Source organism: Cavia porcellus, unplaced genomic scaffold, assembly GCF_034190915.1.
Source record: "Cavia porcellus strain 051 isolate PalLab524CR breed Dunkin Hartley unplaced genomic scaffold, mCavPor4.1 scaffold_7, whole genome shotgun sequence".
Lineage (NCBI taxonomy): Eukaryota > Metazoa > Chordata > Mammalia > Rodentia > Caviidae > Cavia > Cavia porcellus.
The window spans coordinates 20,462,879-20,485,887 of NW_026947490.1; the positions used below are offsets into that span (position 1 = coordinate 20,462,879).

At 50.9% G+C, this 23,009-nt stretch overlaps 2 protein-coding genes across 3 annotated transcripts; both read right to left on the reverse strand.

The window, feature by feature from the left end:
* Positions 1-762: 762 nt before the first annotated feature.
* Tgfb1 (transforming growth factor beta 1) lies at positions 763-14,676 on the reverse strand (the record flags this gene model as incomplete). Its single annotated transcript, NM_001173023.1, is given in 7 exon segments — positions 763-1,046; positions 1,330-1,483; positions 7,336-7,483; positions 7,670-7,747; positions 9,400-9,517; positions 10,693-10,853; positions 14,038-14,676. Coding segments are annotated over 7 exon segments (1,173 nt in total). The 3' UTR covers positions 763-887.
* A 990-nt stretch (positions 14,677-15,666) lies between these two features.
* On the reverse strand, positions 15,667-22,048 carry B9d2 (B9 domain containing 2). Of its 2 annotated transcripts, XM_063252808.1 has the most exons (5): positions 21,833-22,048; positions 21,322-21,413; positions 20,432-20,523; positions 18,977-19,102; positions 15,667-16,255 (listed from the first exon to the last, which is right to left on the reverse strand). In XM_063252808.1, the coding sequence occupies exons 3-5, from the start codon at positions 20,451-20,453 to the stop codon at positions 15,942-15,944; spliced, it is 462 nt and encodes a 153-aa protein (XP_063108878.1). In that variant the 5' UTR covers positions 20,454-20,523; positions 21,322-21,413; positions 21,833-22,048; the 3' UTR covers positions 15,667-15,941. The 2 variants fall into 2 exon arrangements, with proteins under 2 accessions (XP_063108878.1, XP_003462074.1); XM_003462026.5 differs by lacking the exon at positions 20,432-20,523 and having other exon boundaries at positions 21,833-22,046.
* Between the last annotated feature and the right edge of the window lie 961 nt (positions 22,049-23,009).

Below are 23,009 nucleotides of genomic sequence, written 5' to 3' on the forward strand. Positions count from 1 at the left end.
CTACCAAGAACACTGCCCCCCACCCCACCCCAGTTCTCCCTTAGGGCTGCCTTCCTTCCTTCAACTCTTACACAACACTTGCTTTTAGATCCCCTCCATCCTCCTCAGAGCCTCTCTTCTCACTCTTCCTGGCTTTTTGTCTACAGATCACTTGCCATAGAACTGTTAGTTTTTTGTTTTTTGTTTTTGTTTGGTACCAGGAATTAAAATGAGGATCTCGCACCTGCCAGGCAGGTGCTGTGCCACTGAGCTTTATCCGTGGCCTGGAACATCTGGATTTCCTGTCTCCCAAGCCCAGGAAGTCAGTTTCCAATAGTTCCCACAACTACTTCCTCCATCTCTCCAGGTTACCATTTCTTGTTTGTTTGTTTGTTTGTTTGGTACTGGGGATCCAACTCATGACTTTGCGCTTGCCAGGCAGGCACTTATGCTGCTGAGCTAAATCCCCGGCCCAGGTTACCATTACAATCCCTGTGAAAAGGGTGTTTCACAGTCCCTGTGTCTCAGTGTTGCTATGATTTAATTAGTTCATTAATATAAGATGCTGTAAAGTGTTCAAATTGCCAGATAAATAAAATGCTCACCATTTAAATTACGCTCTGTGCCTCGGAAAGCCCTCCAAACACAGCACAGTATTCAGTAAGTGTTTATGTGATTTGGGGAAAATTAAGGGGGAGGCAGCTGGAGAAAGATGTCAAGAAGTACAGGAAAAGCAGAGTCAAGGAGGGAGACCCAGGCGCCCAACGACAAGGAGACACGACATCCTCTTTCACCTTTAATTAGCCCTCCGGTGAGTTTGGGGCACAGGTGTCCTTAAATACAGCCCCCGACGGGGGCGGGGCCGGACCTGCCGGGGCGGGCGGGGCGGGGCGGGAGAGGGCAGAGCCTCAGCTGCACTTGCAGGAGCGCACGATCATGTTGGAGAGCTGCTCCACCTTGGCTTTGCGGCCCACGTAGTACACGATGGGCAGTGGCTCCAACGCCTGCGGCACACAGCAAGGCGCCGCCGAAGCGCCGGGGTTGTGCTGGTTGTACAGGGCCAGGACCTGAGGGAAGGCCAAATGGGTCAGGGACAGGTCAAGGGTGGGTCAAGGGTGGGCCGAGACTCCAGGAGATGAGGTGAGGCAGCCTCCACAAAGACTTGTGCAGGTAGCTAGCCAGTCTCTTCCCTTCCCTCTCTTGTCTGGCTCTGTCCTCCTCTGCCTCCTCATCTTTGCCTCTTTATCCTCCCCTTCATCTTTCTGTTTCTCTCTCACCCTAGCCTGCCAACACATCTCTGATTTTTACATTCTTGGTGCTGGCTCCCCACAACCCGTGGGCCAGACCCACCTTGCTGTACTGTGTGTCCAGGCTCCAAATGTAGGGGCAGGGCCCCAGGCAGAAGTTGGCATGGTAGCCCTTGGGCTCGTGGATCCACTTCCATCCTAGGTCCTTGCGGAAGTCAATGTAGAGCTGCCGCACACAGCAGTTCTTCTCCGTGGAGCTGTAAGCAGGAAGAGATGGGTCAGGAGCAAGGGAAGCCCTGCTGCTCCTCCCCAGCCTGTGTGTCCCTGAGACTGCCCCCACCTCCATCCTGTCTCTTTGGCACCCCCAAAGAGGTAAGAATATAGTAACTGTAATGATAATTGCTAATACCTATAAAGCACTTCGTCTCTTGATCAAGGTGCTAAGAGCATCATAATAAACATTATCTCACACAGTGCTCAAAACAAGTCTGTAAGAAGCTAAATGATATCACCCAACAGGTGAAGGCTAAAAACTCTCATGGCACATCCACTAATAAAACATCGAACCATAAAATGCAGCTCCCGGTGTGCTGACATGCTCTAATCTGCTCAACAAAGACTTAGTGAACTATTACCGTGCACCAGGTGAGGCTCTGCCACTTGGGAAGAGCATAAGTAAGACAGAAATCCCAGCTTTGTAGTGCTACAGCTTATTATAGCACTCCTCTGGCTCCAGGCATGGCTTCATCACGCAGCCAATGCCGAGGACTAAGCCCAAAGACAGCCCCAAGGTCTACCAAACATGGCTGATCTCAACATCCTCTCTCACCCACCCCACTTCACTCCGGCCACATTACCTTCCAGTCTGTTCTTCAAACACAATTGTGTCTCAGGGCCTTTGCACTTGTTGCTTCCTCTCCCTGAACTGCTGTCCCACTGATACTCACTCTGGCTCCCTCTTTCATTTAAACCTTTGCTAAAGTGTCCATCACTCAGGGACCCTTAACTCCTGAAACAGTAAGTGTTCAATAAATATCAGTTGCAAAATGAATATCACCTCCTGAGAGAGACCTTCCTGACCCATCCTACCCAAAGTATTAATCCAAATGACTGTTAATTTCATTCAGTGCAACATGGCATTGGAGTTATTATTTAAAAATATGAAAATGGCTTTATTTGAAATGGACAGTCATCACAACTTTTTTTTTGGGGGGGGGGTACCAAACTTGCAATCTTGTGCTTGCTTGCCAGGCAAGCCCTATAACTCTCGAAGCTGGAGGAAAGTTCACAGAGGATCATTACATTATCTTTTCTGCTTTTGTTTACATTTAAAATTATCTATAATAAAATAACTTTAATCTGAATAGGAAGAATAAGTAGTTCCCAATACCCACTTTTCTTACCTCTGATATCTGCACATCCCCACTGGTTAGCTGTCCTCCTCTAACCATGGGAAGTTCTGACTGTTTCATTTCCTGAACTATCCCTTCCAGCCTGCACCATGGCTGGCACCCAGTAGGCGTTCATCAAATGCTGGAGGCATAAACTAACTGATACGTTACTTTTTCTAGAGACAGGGTCTACATTAAAGTGTACCCAAACTGCATCCCAAAGCAGCTGGCACATGTCTGTAATTTTATCTCTCAGGAGGCTGAGACAAGAGGATTGTAAATTTGAAGGTAGCCTGGACAACAGAGATCAGTCTCAAATAAATAAAGCAAGTTTAAAAAACCGGGACCCTATAAGACTCTACCACACCTGACTTAAGATCTGCCAGACTCCAATCCAAATGCCAGTTCTTCCCAATCCAGGGCCAGCCTCTCCCTGCCTGAAAGGAGCAGGGTGCTCTATGCCAGACCTGGGGGTTCTGGCTCAAATGGGCAGGCAGGCCAAGAGAACTATAAAGCCGAGTTTATGACACATGCCTATAACCTTACACTCTGACAGGCTAAGTCAAGAGGACTGCAAATTCAAGTCCTGCCTCAAGGGATTTAGCAACTTGCTGAGAACCTGTCTTAAAATAAAAAAAATAAAGGAGAGAGACTGGAGATGTAGCTCAGTGCAAAAGTTCTGGGTTCAATCCTCAGTACCACAAGGGAAAAACAAAAAAAGTGGTCATGTATAAGCATGTCACATAGACACTGTCTCTGGAAGGAGACTACATAGGACCAAAGTGGATGCCTCTCCCAAGAGGTGCTGAGGTCAGAGTGAGAGTGTCGAAGTATCCTCTCTGCATGGATGGGTCTGTGTGCACATAAACACCTATCCAAAGATTTATCAAAAGACAATGGATTTCTGGGCCTGGTGGCCCATGCCTATAACCCCAGAACTTAGCAGGAAGATCGTGAGTTTCAGGCCAGCCTGGGCTACAAAGTGAGCTCAAGGCCAGAATGAACTGCATAGCAAAACTCAGTCCAAAAAAGACAAAAGAAAAAAAGAAACAGGATTTTTTTTCCCCAAAGAATGAAGCAACTGAGTCTCAGAGAAAGGGGGAAGGTGGCTTGGTCACACCTCAACTGGCAGAGGTAGGGTCATAGCTAACTCTAAGACCCCAGAGCCTATGTGTGTGTGTGGGGAGGGGGTCCCAAGGGTCCTGAACAAGTAGAAGAGGAAGTGGCAAGGAATTTCCAGGGCAAAGTAAGACCTTTCCAGGAGCCACAGAACCCTGAAGAGGGATTTAGGAAACTAGGGCTGCTATGAACTCAGTCTGCTCCCTCCTGAACTTGGTTAGGGCTCAGTTTCTCTTCTCTGTTCAAAAAGGTGGAGGATTTTGGATCAAATAAGGTGCCATTAACCTGAGGGCCAAGAAGCATCAGGAAATCCATGGATGGCTCAAAGGGGAGCACTGAGAGCTTCACCATCTGCACATATTTCTGGGGAAAAGAGTCCTGGCCCTCAGCTTTTCAGAGGGCAGGATTCTGACTCACAAAAAGGAAAGCAGATTATTTCTGATTTCCAGTCCAGCTCTGGCTGAGGTTCTGGGTCTCAGAATTTGAACAGCCTATGATACTATCATCACAGTCAGTGGTTCTCCATGTGGGGTCCCTGGCCACCAGTACTAACAGTGTGTGGAAACTTATGAGGAATGCGAATTCCCAGACTCCCATAGACTTAGAACCATGGGGCAGCAGGGCAATAGTCAGGCAAAAGAGGCCCTACTACATGTGTGGCCTGAGGTTTGGATGGCTTTGTTTTTGCAAACCTCTTCTGTCCAGTCTATCAGGATCAAGCAAGAGCTAATCAGTAAAAGGAATCCAAACGGAGCCAAGCACCAGGGAAGGCTTCACATTTACCTTGGGTGCTAGAGATAGGGGTCTGAGAAGCATCCTAATTGAGCTAGTGTTTGAACTGATGTAAAAAAGACTTTTCTTTCTTTCTTTCTTTTTTTTTTTTTTTGGTGTGTGTGTGTGTGTGTGCGTGTGTTTATTTGAAACAGGGTCTTGCTATGTAGTTTAGTCTGGTCTTCAACTTGTAGCTATTCTCCTGCCTCAGCTTCCCAAATGGTAGGATCATGGGTCTGTGCCACTACACCTGCCTAAAAACAACTTTTTTTTTTTTTTACATTTTTAAAAATCTTTTTATCAGTACCGGGGATCGAACTCAAGACCACCTGCTTACAAGGCAGGTGCTTATGCTGCTAAGCTAAATCCCCAGCCTCTAAAAACAACTTTTTGTAAGAGAATATTTCACACAGAAGCAGAGAGTACTGTATTACAAACTGAGTATCTCAGCAGGGTGGGATGGTGCATGGATGTAATCCTAGCACTCTGGGAGACTGAGGCAAGAAGATGGCGAATTCACATCCAGCCTGGACAACTTGGTGACACCCTGTCTAAAAAAACATTTGCTAGGGATAGTGATGCAGGCCCATGGGCTGAGGCAGGAGGATTGCCATGAGTTTGAGGTCAGCCTGGGATACACAAGCAAGTTCAAGGTCAGGCTGCACTACACAGCAAGACCCTGTCTCAAAAAAAAGCAAAACAAAAAAAAAAAATGTTAAAGGGGAAGAAAAAGGAGTAGGGATGTATGGTAGTGGAAAAGCCCTAGATTCAATCCCCAGTATCAATAATAGTCATAACAACAGCCACCATCACCATATGTAAAAAAATTAGTAATGATCCCTTATCATCAAATATCTATTCATTTACTCAAAATTTGCAATTTCTCAACTGTCTTATAAATAGCTTTTTTGTATGTGTGGTTGGTTTCTGAGACAGGGCCTCACTACATGGCTCAGAGTAGTCTTGAAATTTCTGGGGTTCAGAGCAGCTGGGACTACAGATACATGCATAACTTTTTTTTAACCTGTATAAATAAAAATCCAAACAAGGTTTACATACTGCACCTGGCTAATATAGCTTGCATGATTCTTTTAAAAATCTACAGAACCACAGAACCAGCTCTCTGTATTCTCCCTCTCTGCACTGCATTTGTTACAGCAACTGGGTCAGGTTTCCCACCCTCTGGATTTTGCTGACTTGACACTGTGGTGTGGCTGACCATGTTCCACTCTCCCATTATTTCAGGGACTTGGAGGTAAAGTTCTGATCAGATTCAAGTTTGATTTTTAGGAAAGACTTCCAAGGTGATACAGTGTCCCTCCCAGAAAAAGCTCTCAGGGCAGGCTGGTTCTTTCTGAAAGCCACTGGAACCCAATCTGTGAGTTCACAGAGATTTTCAGGGTAAGTATAGTAAGGCTCCAGGAAGCAGGACAGACAGTCCAATGGGAGAACAGCATAAATCAGATCCCACAGACACACGGAGATATCATAAGCACAGGAGGGACAAGGTCAGATTATCATTCTAATTTTTTTTGTGTGTGTGTCTTTTTCCTTTTTATCGGTACCAGGGACTGAACTCACGACTGCCTGCTTGCAAGGCAGGCGCTTATGCCGCCGAGCTAAATCCCCAGCCTCTCTAATTTTATAACATTCTGGCTCTGAATTTCAACTTTCTAGGAATTTAATATTTCAATTTGCTTGAATTACAGTATTAATATATTATAGCTTCTTAAGGTTCTAACATTCTGTTAGCATTTCCAATTTTCTAGAATGCCTACCTTCCACAACTTGTCTTTTTTTTGGACAGGATCTCACTACGCAGTTCAGGTTGGCCTTGGACTTGCAGTAATCCCCCTGCCTTACCTTACTGGGAGCTGGGGCTACAGGTGTGTGTTACTATGCCCAGAAAATTGGCATTCCTGAATTGCCACATTTCAGCATTGTATTCCAATATTCCCAAGTTCTGAGTCCAGCACTCAATCTAACATGCCAACTTCTAAGATCCCAAGCATTCCAATATTCTAATATTTCAATGCTGATCTCCAATCATCTAGGATACCAATATCCTTACCTTCTCCATCTCCAACATCTATGCACACTAATATTTTAACACAGAACTCCACCATTCTGAGTCCAATATTCTGATCTCTCATTTTTCAACACTGAAGACTGCATTCTGCTGATGGTGTAGGAATCCATTGTCAGCCCCCTTCCAATTCTGAATTCCCAAATACTGGGATCCCAACATTCCAGCTTTCCTTGAGTCCTACACTCTAATTTCAATCTTTAAACACTATTCCCCCAGCCCTTTACGGGCAGAATTGATGTCTAAGCACCTGGCTGCTCAGCCATAGATGAGATTCCCTGAATTCTTACATTCTTGAATCCTATCAGGGCTGAGGCACCTCGCCCATGGTAAGTAGTACTTGCCTAACATGCACAAGGCCCTGGATTCAGTTACTGGCAATGCCAAAACAAAGCCAAAAAAACCCTGTGGAATCCTAACATTCTAGAACTCCAACTGCCAACAAGGTAAGAACCCAATAAGGCAATCTCCCAACACTGACTTCTAACTCATGGTGTCTAACATTCTAAATCTCTGATTCCAACACTCCAGCAAGAAAGCAACCTGATCTCTACATTACAGGACTCCATTGCTCAGATCCCAGAGCTCCACAGCCCTATCCCCAAGACCTACAGATTAAAGAGGATGCTCAACCCAGTAACAGCACCAGCCACGAATCTGCATCTACCCAGGAGCGCCTGGTCGGCAGACAGCAATCAAGTCCCCAGTTTGCAAGGCTTCAGTCAAAGGCTACAAAGCTCACCTGAAGCAATAGTTGGTGTCCAGGCCCCGGCGGTGTCTGGAGCTGTGCAGGTGCTGGGCCCTCTCCAGTGGGGTGGCCATGAGGAGCAGGAAGGGCCGGTTCATGCCATGAATAGCAGCCAGGTCACCCCGGCGTTTGGGACCGATCCCTGTTTAGGTTTAGGTGTCAGGGTAGAGGATATATACACTCTCAGGAGAGGTCAGTGAGCAGGAAACAAATGAGATGTCACACACACACAGCAGCACACACACGGCAGCACACACTGCAGCACACATGCATGCACACACAGATCACACTCTTGGCCATGGGGCCCAGCCAGGGAGTTTGGCCTTACCGTTGATTTCCACGCGGAGCGTGTTATCTTTGCTATCACAGGAGCAGTGAGCACTGAAGCGAAAGCCCTCTAATTCCTCTGTGGGAGGGGACACAGAGAAGCTAGGCTGAGGGTGGCTCACCCAGCCCCTAAGGGCTGTGGCAGGAAGGAGCAAACCCCAGAGGCTCCTTCCTGCTCACCCTACTCTACCCTTTCACTGCAGTGCTTTTGCTCTAGTTCTTTTTGTTGCCAGTTCCTTCCCTTCCTTCAGGTCTCTGCCTAAATATCACCTTTGCAGAGAGGCCCTCTAGAATGTCCACCCCGCTCCACTATGGTATCCCTTTGTTTTCTCTAGAGCACGCATGCACCCTCTCTGACATCTGTGTTTGGCTCTTTGTTTCTCTCATTGTTCTCAGGAGAAAGCAGAATGCACTGGGGTAGGATCCTTATTTTTTGTTATTCTCTATTAGGCTTGGCCCACAGTCACACAAAGTACTGGGTGCCCAGTCTTACTCTTTAATCCTCAAACTCTCCATTTTACACACCAGGAAACTGAGGCACAGAGAGAGGAAGTGACTTCCCCAAAGTCACATAGGTGCCAAAAGATCATGCTGAGGTATAAATCTAAGCCGAGGCACTTCCCCACACTGCAAGTGTAACATGTTTCCTGAATGAATACATAGATGATGTTTAACCTTCTAGGGCACCACATTCTTTGCTAAGTACTTGAGACTCAGCATGGATCAAGACAAATGAGATCCAGGTCTTTGTCCAGTAGTCCAGGACACCTCTTCGAGCACCCACCTGCTCCCTCATCGCTTCATGTAGCCAAACTAACGACACATCCCATGAGTCTCAACACAACCACCCAGAATTTGGTATTCCCTTATCCCAGCTAATCCCTCTGTCTCTGTCTCCCCATTCTGGTTTTGATCATTTTTCAAGACCTTTAGGTATCCAGAAGAGATAGTGGGCTCTGTGAGGACCAGACCCAAGGTGGTCTTGGTTACCACTGTGTCCCTCACATCACCCAGCAAGTAGCCAGGCACAAGCAGGAACCTTTTGGCATGCTGAATGAATGCAGGGTTAAGAAGGTGAGGAGAAGGGCTGGGGATTTAGCTCAGCAGCATAAGCACCTGCCTTGCAAGCGTGTAGTCGTGAGTTTGATCTCTGGTACCGATTTAAAAAAAAGAAAGTGAGGAGGTAACATCCAGGCACTGAGGTTTGTTCCATGAACAGAATAGACACAGCCCTTTCCTAGAAAGATCACGTGTGGCAGGCTCTTCCTGGCCTCAAGGCTTTTGCACAAAACATTCCTGCCTCTACTTCTTTTCCTGCCTGGCTCTCTCATCTCTCCAATATCAGCTGAGATTCTCTCCCTCAAGTCCAGGCTGGGTCAGGCACCTCCTGTGGTCTCCCATCTCAGCCCTGCCACTCTGGGCTTTCACCAGCTAGCTACAGGTCTGTTCCTGACCAATCCACACAAGGAACCTTGAACTCCACGAGGGCAAGGATGAGGTCATTTTGGTCACTGCTGTGTCCCCAGCATCACCCAGCACAAGGCAGGGAAGAGAGATGACCTCAAAAATGGGACTAAATCATTTACAGATCCACCAGTTAATCACTCAGGGCAGAGAGCCAAGCTCAGTTCTTTGGCACTGACGCTGAGTGGGTGGTGTTAAGCAGAGTGACCCCAGGACAAGCAACCTCACCTGATCCCACTGAGAAACAGGTGAGACAGCAAAACTCACCTCCTTGGCTCAGCCACTGCCGCACAACTCCAGTGACATCAAAGGACAACCACTCTGGGGTATCACTGGGGGTCAGGAGCTGGTTGCTGAGGTAGCGCCAGGAATTGTTGCTGTATTTCTGAAGGATTTCAAATGGGACGAAAGACAGTGGAGGAAGCTACACCTCCCCACAAACACGGACTACACTCCCATTCTATCTGCTCCCCCAAACAGATTTCCAGAAAGTCCCCAGACACTAGCCTTCCAGACATCACTCTGTGGGACCCTGCAAGCTCCACCTTTGCCTTTCAAGAAAACAGGAGAGAGAACCCAGCTGGGGTCAACACTGGGGGCACCTCATTCTTTGCCTGTGATGCTCTATAGAGCTGTGGTCACCTTTCCCTCTGTAAGCTTCACTTTTCTCCCTGGTTGAATGCTAGGCCTCTCGAAGCATGGATAGCCCATAACGCTAAGTCACTAACATTCTGGGGTCTGCGGAGCATATAGTTCATCAAATTTTGCACCCTGGATTCAGAATCAAATTTCTAAGGGTTTGTGTTAAAAGTCATTTCCTAACTCTAATGTTCAACAGCATCCCAAGAATTACACACATAACAAACCTAAATAAGTTGTAGACTACTACCCATCTACAAACTGAGAATCTGATAGGCACTGCCCCTAGATGTTGTGTGGAACAGTCCCTGGGGCTATATGTAACACACAGGGTATGGAACATTTTCTGTTTTTCAGGAAGCTGACATTAGACAAAGAACTTTCATTGTGAGTTTAACATGTACCATCCTGCGAGACTAAGGTTCCATATGACTTGAATTCCAGATCAAAGAATGTTCTAGACTCCAGCCTTCTTGGGAGGCCTCAATGTTCTTGGAGACTTCATCTCCTCCAGCAGTGTAGTCCTCCATAAGAACTTTCTGGAAATGTTACTATACGGTTCTAGAGTCTCCCAGCCTTTCTACAGATTGTAACTCTCGAACAGTATTGCGTTTCTTTCTTTTGCTCTCCCTGGTAGGGGGATAGAACCCAAGGCCTCACACACACTAGGAAATGACCTAAGTGATTTACCACTAAACGGTATCCCGGATCTGTGCTGCATTCTTAAAACAGTCCAACTTGTATGATCTCCCTTCAAGAGTCTGGACATTTTAAAGACCAGTAGAATTCTGCAGTTCATGCTGCTCGGTCCTCCAGGGACTAGTAACATAAACCCTGCAGCTAGCAGCCTTCTGACCAGCCCACCTGGACACAGCTCAGCCTTTGGGGCCTCCACCCCACCACTCAGGCTCATGGCCTTACTTGGTACAGTTCCACGTGCTGTTCCACATTTAACTTGAGTCTCTGCATTCGCAGCTCTGCCCGAGACAGCAACAGAGGGTCAGGCACAGCTTCCCGGAGCTCTGACGTGTTGAAGAACATATATATACTGTGTGCGACAGTCTCAATGCTTTTATAGATATCTAGTTGGGAAGAGTAGAAAGAGAGGATATCAGAGATTTTTCAAGGGCCTAGGGAGCAGGTCTAGGTGAGTGGGCTCTGGTGCTGAGAACCATGGCTTGGCGTTCCACTCTGATGCTCTTTAGCTCTGAGAGCCCTCTAGGTTTGCTTCCTCCTCCTCTAGCACCAGTCATACCACCCTCTCTCCCAGGAAGCACCTCTGCACCTCTGATGGAGTATACATCTAGCAAGCAGCTGTCCCCCAAGGGAGCTGCTCTGTTTGCTCAAGCTTTCCTTGAGCTTAAGACTTGGAGCCTGAAATGCAAATTTAAAACGGGCTTCTGTTGCATCTCGGCTATGTGACCTTGGTCAGTTCACACCCTTTCTCTGTACCTCAGTTTCCTGTTATTCTTTGAAAAACAGCAGTAACATCAAGCTGCTTGATCCAACCCAGGCTTTCCAAACTGAAAACACTGGTAATCTGTAGCAAGTGAATTCCTCTGTCTGAGTCAGAGCTTTAGCTGTAAAATACTTCCCAATGCCAGGATTACAGGAACAAATGATGAGAGTCAGGATGCACAAAAACCTTGTGATACCATCCCACACACACCAGTTTCTGTTAAAGGGCGCCAGGCTCTGTTAGGGTCTCTGGTTTTTTGGTTTTTTTTTTCATTTTTGTTTTTTTTGTTTGTTTGTTTTGTTTTTGTCTTTTTCCTTTTTATCGGTACCAGGGATAGAACTCACAACCGCCTGCTTGCAAGGCAGGTGCTTATGCAGCTGAGCTAAATCCCCAGCCCCTAGGGTCTCTGTTTTTTTATTCTTTTTTTTTTTTTTTTTCCATTTTTATCAGTACCGAGGATCGAACTCACCACCGCCAGCTTGCAAGGCAGGTGCTTATGCCGCTGAGCTAAATCCCCAGCTAGGGTCTCTGTTTTAAAGAGTGTCATTTGCCAGACCCTATTCAAAACACTTTACAAAGATGAAAACACTGAAACCTCCCAAAGCCAGGAGGAAGATACTAAAGTATATCCATTTAATAGATGGAGAAACTAATTTGCCCCATGTTTGTATAGCTCGGAAGTGGCAGAATGGGGTTAAGTAGTCTCATTCTAGAGACTGTTCTTAACAACTAAACTATGCTACCTTCTTGTCAGTGTGATGTTATTATGATGATCATTATTAACTGCTTCCTACCTTAACTCCCTTCCCCAGCTAGTTAGAGAAGGTTAAGTCGGTTTCAGGTCAAAATGACTGCGGGGACAGTGGGGTTAAGAAGAGTTGTGTAGCCTAGGCAAAGCTTGCAGCTGGGAATAAAGGGGGAAAGGCTGTGAACTCCGAGATCACCTGGAACAATTCCTTTGGGGAGCCACGGTAAAGATGGTGCAGAGACTCTGATGAAGGAAAGAGGAAGCCCCTACCTGCAGTTCATAACCCCCAGCTCCCCCAACCCCAAACCCTGTTCTTGGCCCATCCCTCGCTCAACCCCAAGTGAAAAGCAGTGCCTCGGACAAGAGTCACAGACAGGGAAGAGGAAGGACTGAGATATGGGAGCAGGGTGTGGAGAAGAAAAAGGGAGACAGAAGAAAGAGATGGGAGAGACAAACACTAGGTGATGTATACACGGACACAGAGTGAGGCGAGGGAGATGCAGAAGAGAAAGAAAAGCAGAGAGAGAAGGAAAAGATGGGAGGTGAGGCACATGGAAGATGAGACACACGAGAGGTTGGGGAGAAATTAAAAAGTCTCTGGAGCGGAAACAAAAAATAAGGCCTTTTTTTCCTTCTGCAAAAAGAAAGCCGCACTGAGAAGCGGTGGGGAGGGGGCATTATTTGGCCAAGCCACAAAACAGGGTGCAGGAATGGGCGAAAAGCCCAAAACCCAGAGCTCAAGGTTCCAAGCTCTGCAAGATGCCTGGGTCCTGCCTGGGCCCTCGCGTGGGCGCAGACGGGGCGGGCCCAGGAGGAGCCCCGCCTGTTGCTGGGGTGAGAAGGGCGGGAGGCAACGCAGCCGCGAGGGCGGGGACCAGACCTGCCTTGTCTCGCCCCAGGCTCCGCGCGCGATCCCCGCCCCCCCTCCGGGGGGCAAGAGAAGGGAAGGGAAGGGAAGAGGGCGCGGCCGCCGGACGCTGGGGTTTCCCCAGCTTCCCCTAGAGGAACTGGGACTTCAAGGTCCTGACTGCCAGCTTTCAACTCTACCGGGTCCTCCTGACCCCTCTGGAAGCCCAGCCTCCCCCACTTTCTCCAGCGCACGACACCCACGTGGAGCTTTCTCACCGCTACTGGCTCGGTTTTCTCACCTCGCTCTTACAGTATCGCCCCGCGCCCATGGCACGATTATTCACTCAACTCACTTCTACCTCATGCCGCGGCGAGCGTCTGTCGCGGGTCTACCTTTCCCACGCCTGTGTCTCTCCTTTCTGAAACTCCGTGTCGTGACCCAGTATTCTAGATTTTCCAGGGCTCGCTTCCTCTGCGGAACTCCGCGCTATCTCTCGCCCCACGCCGTCTCCCGCGCGTCCTGGCACTCGGACACCCTCTCCGGCCGGGTCTGCGCTCCTCTCCCGCTAGCCTCCTCCTCCCAACCACCTCGCCTCCCTTTCCCCGGCATTTAGCATGCCAACCCCATAGTCACTCTCCCCACGAACCGAACTCTCCCCTATCCCGCGCGGTCCCGGCGCGCTCTGGAAGTGAGTCCTCCTCACTTGGCCTGGCACTTCGGAGGTTCGCTTCACCTAGTTTTTCTAACCTCGAAACTCCGCCTCAGGACCCCCGAGCTCTGGGTCAGCTTTCCCATTGCCTCTCCTTTCCCAAACGCTGGGGTCTTCGTTTTTCCCAAACCAGCTTCCCTCTCTGAAAAAGAGATCCCCGCATTCTAGCGCGGCCTGAAGGAGGGAGCCTTTTTCTATTCGCCCTCCCACATTGCTTCTGTCCTTCTAGGGGACTCTTCCCACGATCCCACATGCCCTGCTGCCTTCTCCCCGCAGTCCACTTTACTCGCTACTCCTCTTCTAAGACCCGACAGCTGGAGGGGAATTAGATTCCCCGACAACGTCTTTAGGACGCCACTCTTCCAACACACGCTCCCGGAGCCCCCGAGGGTCCCCTTCCTCCTGCCAGTTTCCTTTGCCGGTAATTTCCTGCCCGTGACCCCTGCACTCCGGCGCCCCCTGGGGGCCCCCTCCCGGTTCCCCGGCCCCTTCGAGCTCACTGTGGCTGTTGTCCACCATTAACACGCGGGTCACCTCCTTGGCATAGTAGTCCGGCTCGGGTTCGGGCTCTGGCTCGGCGCTCTCCCCGGCCACCCGGTCGCGGGTGCTGTTGTACAGGGCGAGCACGGCTTCGGGCAGCGGGCCGGGCGGTACATCCCCCTGGCTCGGGGGGCTGGCGAGCCGTAATTTGGACAGGATCTGACCGCGGATGGCCTCGATGCGCTTCCGCTTCACCAGCTCCATATCGATGGTCTTGCAGGTGGACAGTCCCGAGGCTGGCCGGCCAGGTGCCAGCACCAGTAGCCACAGTAACGGTAGCAGGAGCGGCAGGAGCCGCAGCCGAGAGGGAGGCATGGGTGAGGCAGCGACCCCCGGCACCGCCGAGAGCGCGAACGGGGCAGAGGTGGGATGGGGAGGCCCCGCCCCTGCAGGGGCTGGGGGTCTCCCGGGGAAAGGTAGGAGTGTCTCGGGGAAAACTGAGTCCTTCGGGGAGAACGAAGCAGGAGTCTTTAGGAGGCTCGGTCACGGAGTGTCTCAATATCCCACGGAAAAAATCGAGGTGAGCGAGATCTGATACCAGAAGGTGGGTGGTCTTGAACAGGGGAGCTGTGGCAGGTCTAATCCGTCGCCCGGAGAAGAGAGGGTCCTAGGTTGCGCGGGGACTGGAGAGAAGGGTGGGGGAGAGGGCGGCGTGCAGGGGGGTGCGCCCCGGGTCTGGGGTGAAGACTTCGCGGGAGGCGGGGTTTGCTGCTCCTGAGCGCTGGTCCGGAATGGGGACGCCCAGGGAACGCTGAGTCCCGGCGTAGCCTGCGTCCAAGGCGGTGAGGGGGGCAGTCTGGAGTCCGCAGGTCCTGCCTCCTCGAGGGGCAGCGCTGCGCCAAGCGGTCCCCGCGACTCCGGCTCTCAGCAGCAGCGGAAAAGTCTCAAAACTTTTTTTCCTCTTCTCCCAACCAGCTCGTCCCTCCTCCCGCTCCTCCTCCCCTCCTCCCCGCAGTGGCGGCGGCGGCGGCGGCTAGTCTCAGACTCTGGGGCCTCGGGCTGCCTCGAGGCTCCCTCCTCCGCTCCAGGAGGAGGCCGGCCCCGCGGGCGGCTCAGAGCCGGGGGTGCCCCAGAGGGGGCGTCCCCCTGCCCCGGCCGGGGGCCTCGCGGTCCGGTGGATCTGCGGCGGGAAGAAGGAGGGGGACGGCCAGGGGCGCGAAGGGTGGCGGCGGGGAGCGGCTGGGCGGCGCGGGGGTTTTGAAGCTGCCCGGCCCCACCCAGGAAGCGCGCGGGGCGGGGGCAGCCCCAGGGGGAGGGTATGGGGGGGCCACGGTCCTCATCTTGCGTGGGCGGGCTCCGAGGGGGGTCCCTTCAGCCATGCGGGGAGGGGGCCGGCACCCCGGCTCCGCCCCGCGGACAGGGTGCTGCCTCCTGGCGGCAGAGCGCTACCAAAACGGGTGACAGAGATGGATAGGGGCTTTGGAGTCTGGTGTGGGGTCACTGAGAAAATGAGGATCTAGCAGGGAGGGCAACGTCCAAGAATGGGACAGGTGAGAAGAGTCTCAGAGGGGAGTGAGGGGATGGGGCAAAGGGACTGACAAAAGATGGGACCCTGAGTAAGCAAGGTGTCAGTCAGGAAGGTGCCACACTTGTAAGAATTACTCACTTTTATTAAGCACCTCCCATGTGCTAAACAGCATTTCCCTCTCAAACCCTGTGACCCACACTTATTACCCCACGTGATGCATGGGGAACTGGGACTGCACAGGCAGTGCTGAGCTTGAGGTCCTTTGCAAGGACTGACATAGGGCCATGCCTGCCTGGGGTCTGTCTCCAGGGCCCATGACCTTGACTGCTGTGCCATCCAGCCTTCAGCTCATGGCCAGGGCTGTGGATGAGAGCCAACTGTTGGAAGCAGGATCTCTCAGCATTCTACACCATAGCGGTCAAAGTGACGCAGCAGCAGGCCAAGCTCAAGGCGCACAGTGCCACCAGCCGCTGTGTGCAGGCGGTATCGGTCGGCCCCACTGTAGATGGTGTCTGCATGCAGCAGCTGCGGACCACCACCCACAAAGGCCCTGGCCAGCTGCTCCCGCCAGCTGCCCAGTGGCCGCCATGTGGGACAGTCCAGCTGGTGGGTGCCAGGGCTGCTGGGCACGTGGCAAAAGCCATAGCCGGCAAGCTGGCAGCGGCCAAAGCTGTCCTGGGACCACACCTGGAGATGGAGCCGGGGCCAACCTGCAGGACAGGACAGAGAAGAAAGGAGAGATAGTGGGACCTCCTGCTTCTGGGTCCCCACCTCCTTGCGCCCCACTGGAGACCTCAGCTTGGTTCTTTTCCCTGGGATTTCTGCCCCAGCCTCCACTGGGGCTCCCATCCCAGCAACAAAGGGCATTTTCTATGTCCATTATTCTGCCCTGCTCAGAAGCTGTCCGTGCTCTCAGTATGAAGTCCAACCTCCTGATAATGGAAGCCCTGTGTCTGGCGTCTGCTGACTTCCTGCTCTGGTCTGCTTCTCAGTGTTCCTGCCAGGGAAGCCTGTCACTCCTCTAGTTTCCAGATCAGCACCTGGGCCCTGTCCTGTATACCATCTGCCCTCCCTCATGACCCTGCCTTGTCCTCCTAGGGCTCAGGGCCTTTCTTCTTCTCCTGTCTCACCTACCTCCACCTGGCAGCCAGAAGCTCCCCCCGCCCCCCAGTACTGAGGATGGAACCCAGGGCCTTCACGTGGAGCCACATCCCAGGCCTTTTCTATGTTTTATTTTGAAATGGGATCTCACCCAGTTGCTCAGGTTAGGTTCAAACTTGTGATCTTCCTGACTCAGCCTTCCAGAGTCCTGGGATTACAGATATGCGCCACCATGCCTGCCTCAAAAGCCTCTTTTCTCCCCTTCCGTAGGTCTGCCAATGTCCTCAGAATGTGCGTCAGCTCACCCTCTATTCTGAGCCCCTCCTTTTGTGCTAGGCTCTGTTCTAGGACCTAGGGACATAGTGGTGAAGACAGCAGACAAAAATTCCTGCCCTGTGAGGCTGACATCCTAGACAACGAACATAGTAAATAGGCAAATTATAGGTTATGTCAGATGGTGATAACTGCTCTGCAGAAAATAAAGCTGGGTAGGTTGGGGGTGGGGGTGTGGTTTGGGAAAGGAGGGGATCAAGAAAGCTTCAGTAAGAAGGTGACTTTTTTTCTTTTAATATGACTGAGTTTAAGAAGGTGACTTTTAAACAAATACTTAAAGGAGGGAAGGAAATGGGCTGTGGGGGCACCTAGGGGAAGAGAAATCCAAGTCAAAAGTGCAAAGGGCCTGAGGTAGACATGAACCTGGCTGGATCAGAGAAAGAGAAAGAGCAGAAGTAACACCAGCACTCAGGAGGCTGAGACAAGATCACTGCCAGTTTGAAGCCAGCCTGCACTACATAGTGAGACTTTGTCTCAAAAAACAAAGCAAAACAACAAACAGATTGTACAAGGACCTGTGATACATAGTAATTCTGTCTTTTATCCTGAATGAGATGGGAATCACTGAAAGGTTCTGAGCAGAGGAAAGATGTATCCCAACTTAGGTGGCCCCCAGGTCCTACCTACAGGTCACAGGTCCTAGGGACTAGGGCTAGAGGCACAGTCATGATGCTACTGAATAATCCAGGAAAGACAGAAAGGACAGATCAGGTCCTGGGCAGAGAGGGGTGAGAAGAAGTTAGGATAAATTTCATATGGAGAGCAGCAGGTGTGGTACAACACCTGCAACCCCAATGCTCAGGAGACTGAGGCAGGAAGATTTCCATGAGTTTGAGGCCAACCTGGGCTACATAGTGAGTTCGAGGCCACTCTGAACTACACAGCGAGACCTTGTCTCAAAAACAAACCAACCCCCCCCCCAGGATTTCCGCGTGGATACAGAATGGGGGAGGGCAAGAACCAAGGAGGCAGGGATGGTACCAGTACCAGAGGCTGGGGACCTGACAAGCAGTAAGGACAGTTCTCTGCCTCACTCTCTGATCCATCATCACACATGGCAGCCACAAAGAGCTTTGAAAGTGAATCGGACTGATCCATTGCCTGATGTGGCTCCCAGGGCCTCAGGAGATGGCAGTCAAGGCCCCACACAGCCTGTCCTCTGCCATCCTAAACCCTGCCATCCTTCTCTCCTCCCACAGACCGCTAAATGTCTGGGATCACTCTCCTTTATAGCCTTCCACACACTAAGAACCGCACCTGGACCCCTCTCTGGCCTTTGGTCTTCTTAGCTCATCTTGGCACCTCGTGGAGGTGAAGTTCATTCTGTCCTCCCAGAGGAGGCCTCCCCATCTCTGGACAGGCTCAGACACCTCCTTTGGGCTCCCATGGCCTCCACAGGACCCTCACCCCCACCAGACCTGTCCACTCTGGACTGGCCCCAGCTGGAGACAGGTCTGTTGCCGCTAGCAGATGGAGCCCTTGAAGAGATGGGGGAAGGGGCCTGCTGGGCAGGCAACCAGTAAACAGTCCTGACACTGCTGAAACACACTGCACCTCTACCCAGGCCACTTCCTGGAATCTGCCAGAACTGATACCCAGCCTCCCCCAATGCTCACTTCCCTTTTCAGCAGCCTCAGCCTTCTAGCTAGGAGCCTTTCCTGAGGGATAGCAACCAGCCCTTGCCCTCACCCTCTTCCCCTACCATTCCTCCTCAACCTTCATCAGCCCTCTCCCAGCTTCCTCTTCAGTGGAGACCCTTTCTTGAAGGCCATGTCCCACCCCATCCCGACCCTGACCCACCACCTCCCACCCCTGGCCCCTACGGATCTCACTCCTGTCACACAGGCCCCAGCTCCCCTCTCCAGGGCAGGCTCGGCTAGAAAGACCCACAAGGTACGGGGAATAGGACAAGATGGGGTGTTTCCAGCCCCAGCTGCTCTGGGTGTTACTATACCCCATCTTCTCAGCCTGGCCCCCAGGCCAGGCCTGGTACCCACCTTGGAGACCTTTGGTAGCGAAGTGCAGGTCAATGGGGTGGCACCAGTAGGCCATGTCCCCTACCTGGGGAGTGTCCACCTGTGTCTGGCCCTCCCGGACACCTGACAGGAGCTTCCATGCTGCCCCTGTAATGAGGACAGAGGGGTGGGAGGTGTCTTTAGGAAGGCGAGGCTCCGGGCCTGCTTCTCTCCAGCATTTCGAGATGGGAGTGAGGGTTACAAAGGATAGGCTCTAGAGCCAAATGTCTGGGTTCAAATGCTGTCACTTTCTCTGCCAGGGCAAACTGTGCATGCTACACATGTTCTACACCTGAACTATATCCCTAGTTCCAGGAACATTTTACTATTATTCTCATCCTATATTTAGAGGCCCATCTCAGGACTCTGAAGAAGCCAAGGCTACCCTCCAGGAGCACATCCTGGAAACAGGTCTTCTTTTTTTTAATCATGGTCTTGCTGAGTAGCCCAGAACTCATGAGTGGGCCTCCTGCCTCAGCCTCCCAAGTGCTAGGAGCACCACGCCCAGCAAAAATAGGTCTTAATAGTGACCCTACTAAAGAGTTATAAAATATGAAACACACTGAGTGCCTACGAAATGTCAAATGATATGTTAAGCACTTTAAATAATGCATTCATTAATCTTTCCCCCAGGACTCTTAATTCCCACACCACTCCCCAGTTTACAGGCCCACAAGGGCCTGCATAACCTGGCTTATGCCCACCTCTGAACTCATTTCCCACCACTCTTCCCCTCCCTCAATACCCTGAAGCCTCACTGGCCCTATTCATGTTCCAGTACCTCAGGACCTTTGCACTGGCTACTCCTGGAATTTTTAAGCCTTTAGGGCTCAGCTCAAGTACCACTCTCTGGGAGTGGGGGTGGGGTCCTCTCTGACCCTCTTACTCTAAGACTAGTCCTCATACAATCCCATATGTTTTCTTCCTAATATAATGATCTGTAATCATCGTGCTTGTTTCTTTATCTGTTCCCCCCCCACACACACACACCCCATCTCTCTTCTACTCTGAACTCCAAAGAGGGGGCAGCATCTGCCCAGGGTCACGTGGCACATGAGTGGCAGCATTCAGACTGAAAACCAAGCCAGACTCCAGAGCCTGCCTTTTGCTCACTCAACTGAAGGATTTCAATTTCCCAGGGAAATCAAGTGCTACCTCACTTTCCAGTAAAATCAGAAAGGACCCAGGTCTGACAGGATGATAATGGCAATAAACACACCTGTTTCATGGACATTTATCTTTTGGGGGGGGGGTTTATTTATTTATTTATTGGTACCAGGGATTGAACTCATGACCTTGTGCTTGCTAGGCAGGTGCTTGTGCCACTGAGCTAAACGCCCAGCCCTATGGACATTTATCTGTGATAGAAAACAACACACACAGGGCTTTACAGTCAAGACCCCATCAAAGCCTCTTGTGAACTAGGCAAACACTTACTGAGGACTCTAGTCCAGGCCATAGTTTAGTGTTGCTGATAATCATCTAGTCTTGACAATAATCACACAAAGTAAGCACTCTTATTCTTCCCACTGTATAGACAAGGAAATCAAGGCAAACAGAACTGTCTGAGGTCACATATAAAGAAGCAACAACTGATTTTCAATACAGGAAATCTGTGGTCTTAACCTCAAGCCTGTGCCACCTTTCAGCTGCTATCATTTTCAGTCAAGAAAACTGAAACTCCAAGAGGTCAAGTCCAAAGCTTCTCAATTAACAGGTGGGGAAGTTAATATCTGAACCCAGACCTGGCAGCCTAGGGCCCTCCCCATTACGTTATCCACTATACACAGAGCCTAAGAAGGGAGGCTTGGGAAATGGAGCGTCCAAGGTCCCTCCTGGGCTGTGTGAACAGACTTGGATGACTGCTATAATGGAGTACACAGAGAATTATGAATAACAGTGTCTTCTCCTCCGCAAACCTGGGATGGAAGCTTTTTACTCTGCAGTAAGGATTTAATAAATGGAGACTGTTAATCAAAGAATTGAGATAGGGGAGGGCCCTAGAGGACACTGCTAGGACTGTGGGTACAAATGAAACAGAGTTTGGGCTATTGTTTAAGGACTAGAAGTATGGGGTGGGGGAAATTAGTCTACAGTCCCACATCCTTAGGAGCTGTCGGTGTGGAGGGTAGTAGCCAGAGCTGCCAGAAGCAGGATGGAAAAAAGATAAGAAGGGAGACAGAGATCTGTGATCTGGCCAAGGAGCCCTGACAGCCAAGGGAAAGTGATGATCAGGGACAGAGTCAGGGAGTCAAGAAAGGGGTGTGGAGCCCTAGGCTAGGGCAGCTGCTGTCAAGCTCGGGAGATGAACCAGGCCTGGAGAATACCTGTGTGGATACCCCACTTGCAGAAGAGGCTACTTTCAGAGAAACCGGTGGCCCCTATGATCTGCCCGATCACGTGCGCCTCAGCCATGGTCCTGGGAAGGGAAAAATATAAACTCAGGTCTAGGAGGTAAGTATATTACTATTTCCATCTGGAAGATGGGTAAACTGAGGTCCATCGTGTAAAATGCAGTACTAAGGATTCCAAGCTAGTTTCGTCAGCCCACTGACGCTGCGGTCTGAACCACAAAACCTAACTGCCTCCCAGGAAAGCAGGGGAGAAAAGGGGGAGGGAACCCTGGGCTAGGGAGCTGGCGCCCAATTGTGCCCCGCCTAAAATAAATCAACCCAGCAATCCAGGGAAAGCCCCGCCCCAGGGCACTATGGCTCCGCCCACAGCGCAAGGTCCCGCCCCCTCGCGTCAGGCCGGCTCCCAAACTCCAAAAATGCCTGCGTCTCAAAGGCAGGGCCGATTTAGCCCCGCCTCTAAGAGCAGCGCATGCGTCATTCCTACCTCAGTTCGTTTAACCGTTAGAAGAGACGGAAACGGCTGTGGGATTGTAGTTCATAGGCCTAATCTGTCCTCTCCACGGGGGTCGGCCAGGCCTCGCTCACGCCTCTCCTACGACCTTTGTGGCAGCGAGTGATTTAAGGTGCGATACTACGCTACTGCGCTCCTCTTGAGTTCTCTTGGTTGTTGCTGGGGCAACAGCAGGCTCCTCCTCTGACTTTAATCCCCGCCCTACGCGCTGGTTATTGGTGTCAGATGCCTTTGGGGGCGGGACGAAGCTATAATGGACATCTTTCTCTCCCTCTCGCGTTCCATTTTGGAAAAAGAGTGTTTCCTTCACCCAATGTTGAGCCACTGGGGCATGGCTGGGCAGCTCCATTTTGATTGTGGCTAAGGAATCAGACCGTTTTCTCCCAGATACCGTGTACCTGAAGTAAATATTTTGTTGTTGTTCTGTACTCACACTTTGCTTACTAAAAAACGAAACAGAGCGCTCCCGACTAGGACCACAACTCAGAACTGAGCCAGAACCAAGAGGAGAGAAATCTCTTATACACAGACCGGAGGAGTTGGGGAGTGGGTTTTTCTTCCGTTTGGAGCCTGTTTGGACTTCCAAACGATCTGTTTAATCCAGCTTCTTTTTCATCTACTGCTAAATCCAGTTAGCGCCGACTCTGAGCAGCAGGGATGAGGCGAGGATGAGACGTGAAGAACGGGGTTCTTTTGCAGAAGATACTGTTTGCTGCGGGACTGGAGCTGGAACCAAGAGCCTATGCTAGTCAAGCTAGTCAAGCGCTGCCCCACTGAACTACATCCCCAGCCCTGAGAGACCAGTTCCATGTCTAGGCGCTGCCAGTAATCTGTACCATGACCTTGCTGGGCTCTAAGTCTGTTATTTTATCCATGAATGGGCACACGTGCATTTAAATACTCAGTCTGAATTCTGAAACTGTGTTTCTCACCCTCCAAATCCAGCTAAACGCTGCTCCTTTATTCCTCCAGCCCAGACCAGGAAAGCAAGAACTGTTTGGTTCGGTTCGGTTCGGTTTTTGAGACTAGGTCTCCCTCTGTAGCCCAGGGTGGCCTTGAACTCACGGTGATCCTCCTACCTCAGGGTCCCAAGTGCTGGAATTACAGACATGTGCCACCATGCCCAGCAGCACAGCAAGAATTTATTTAC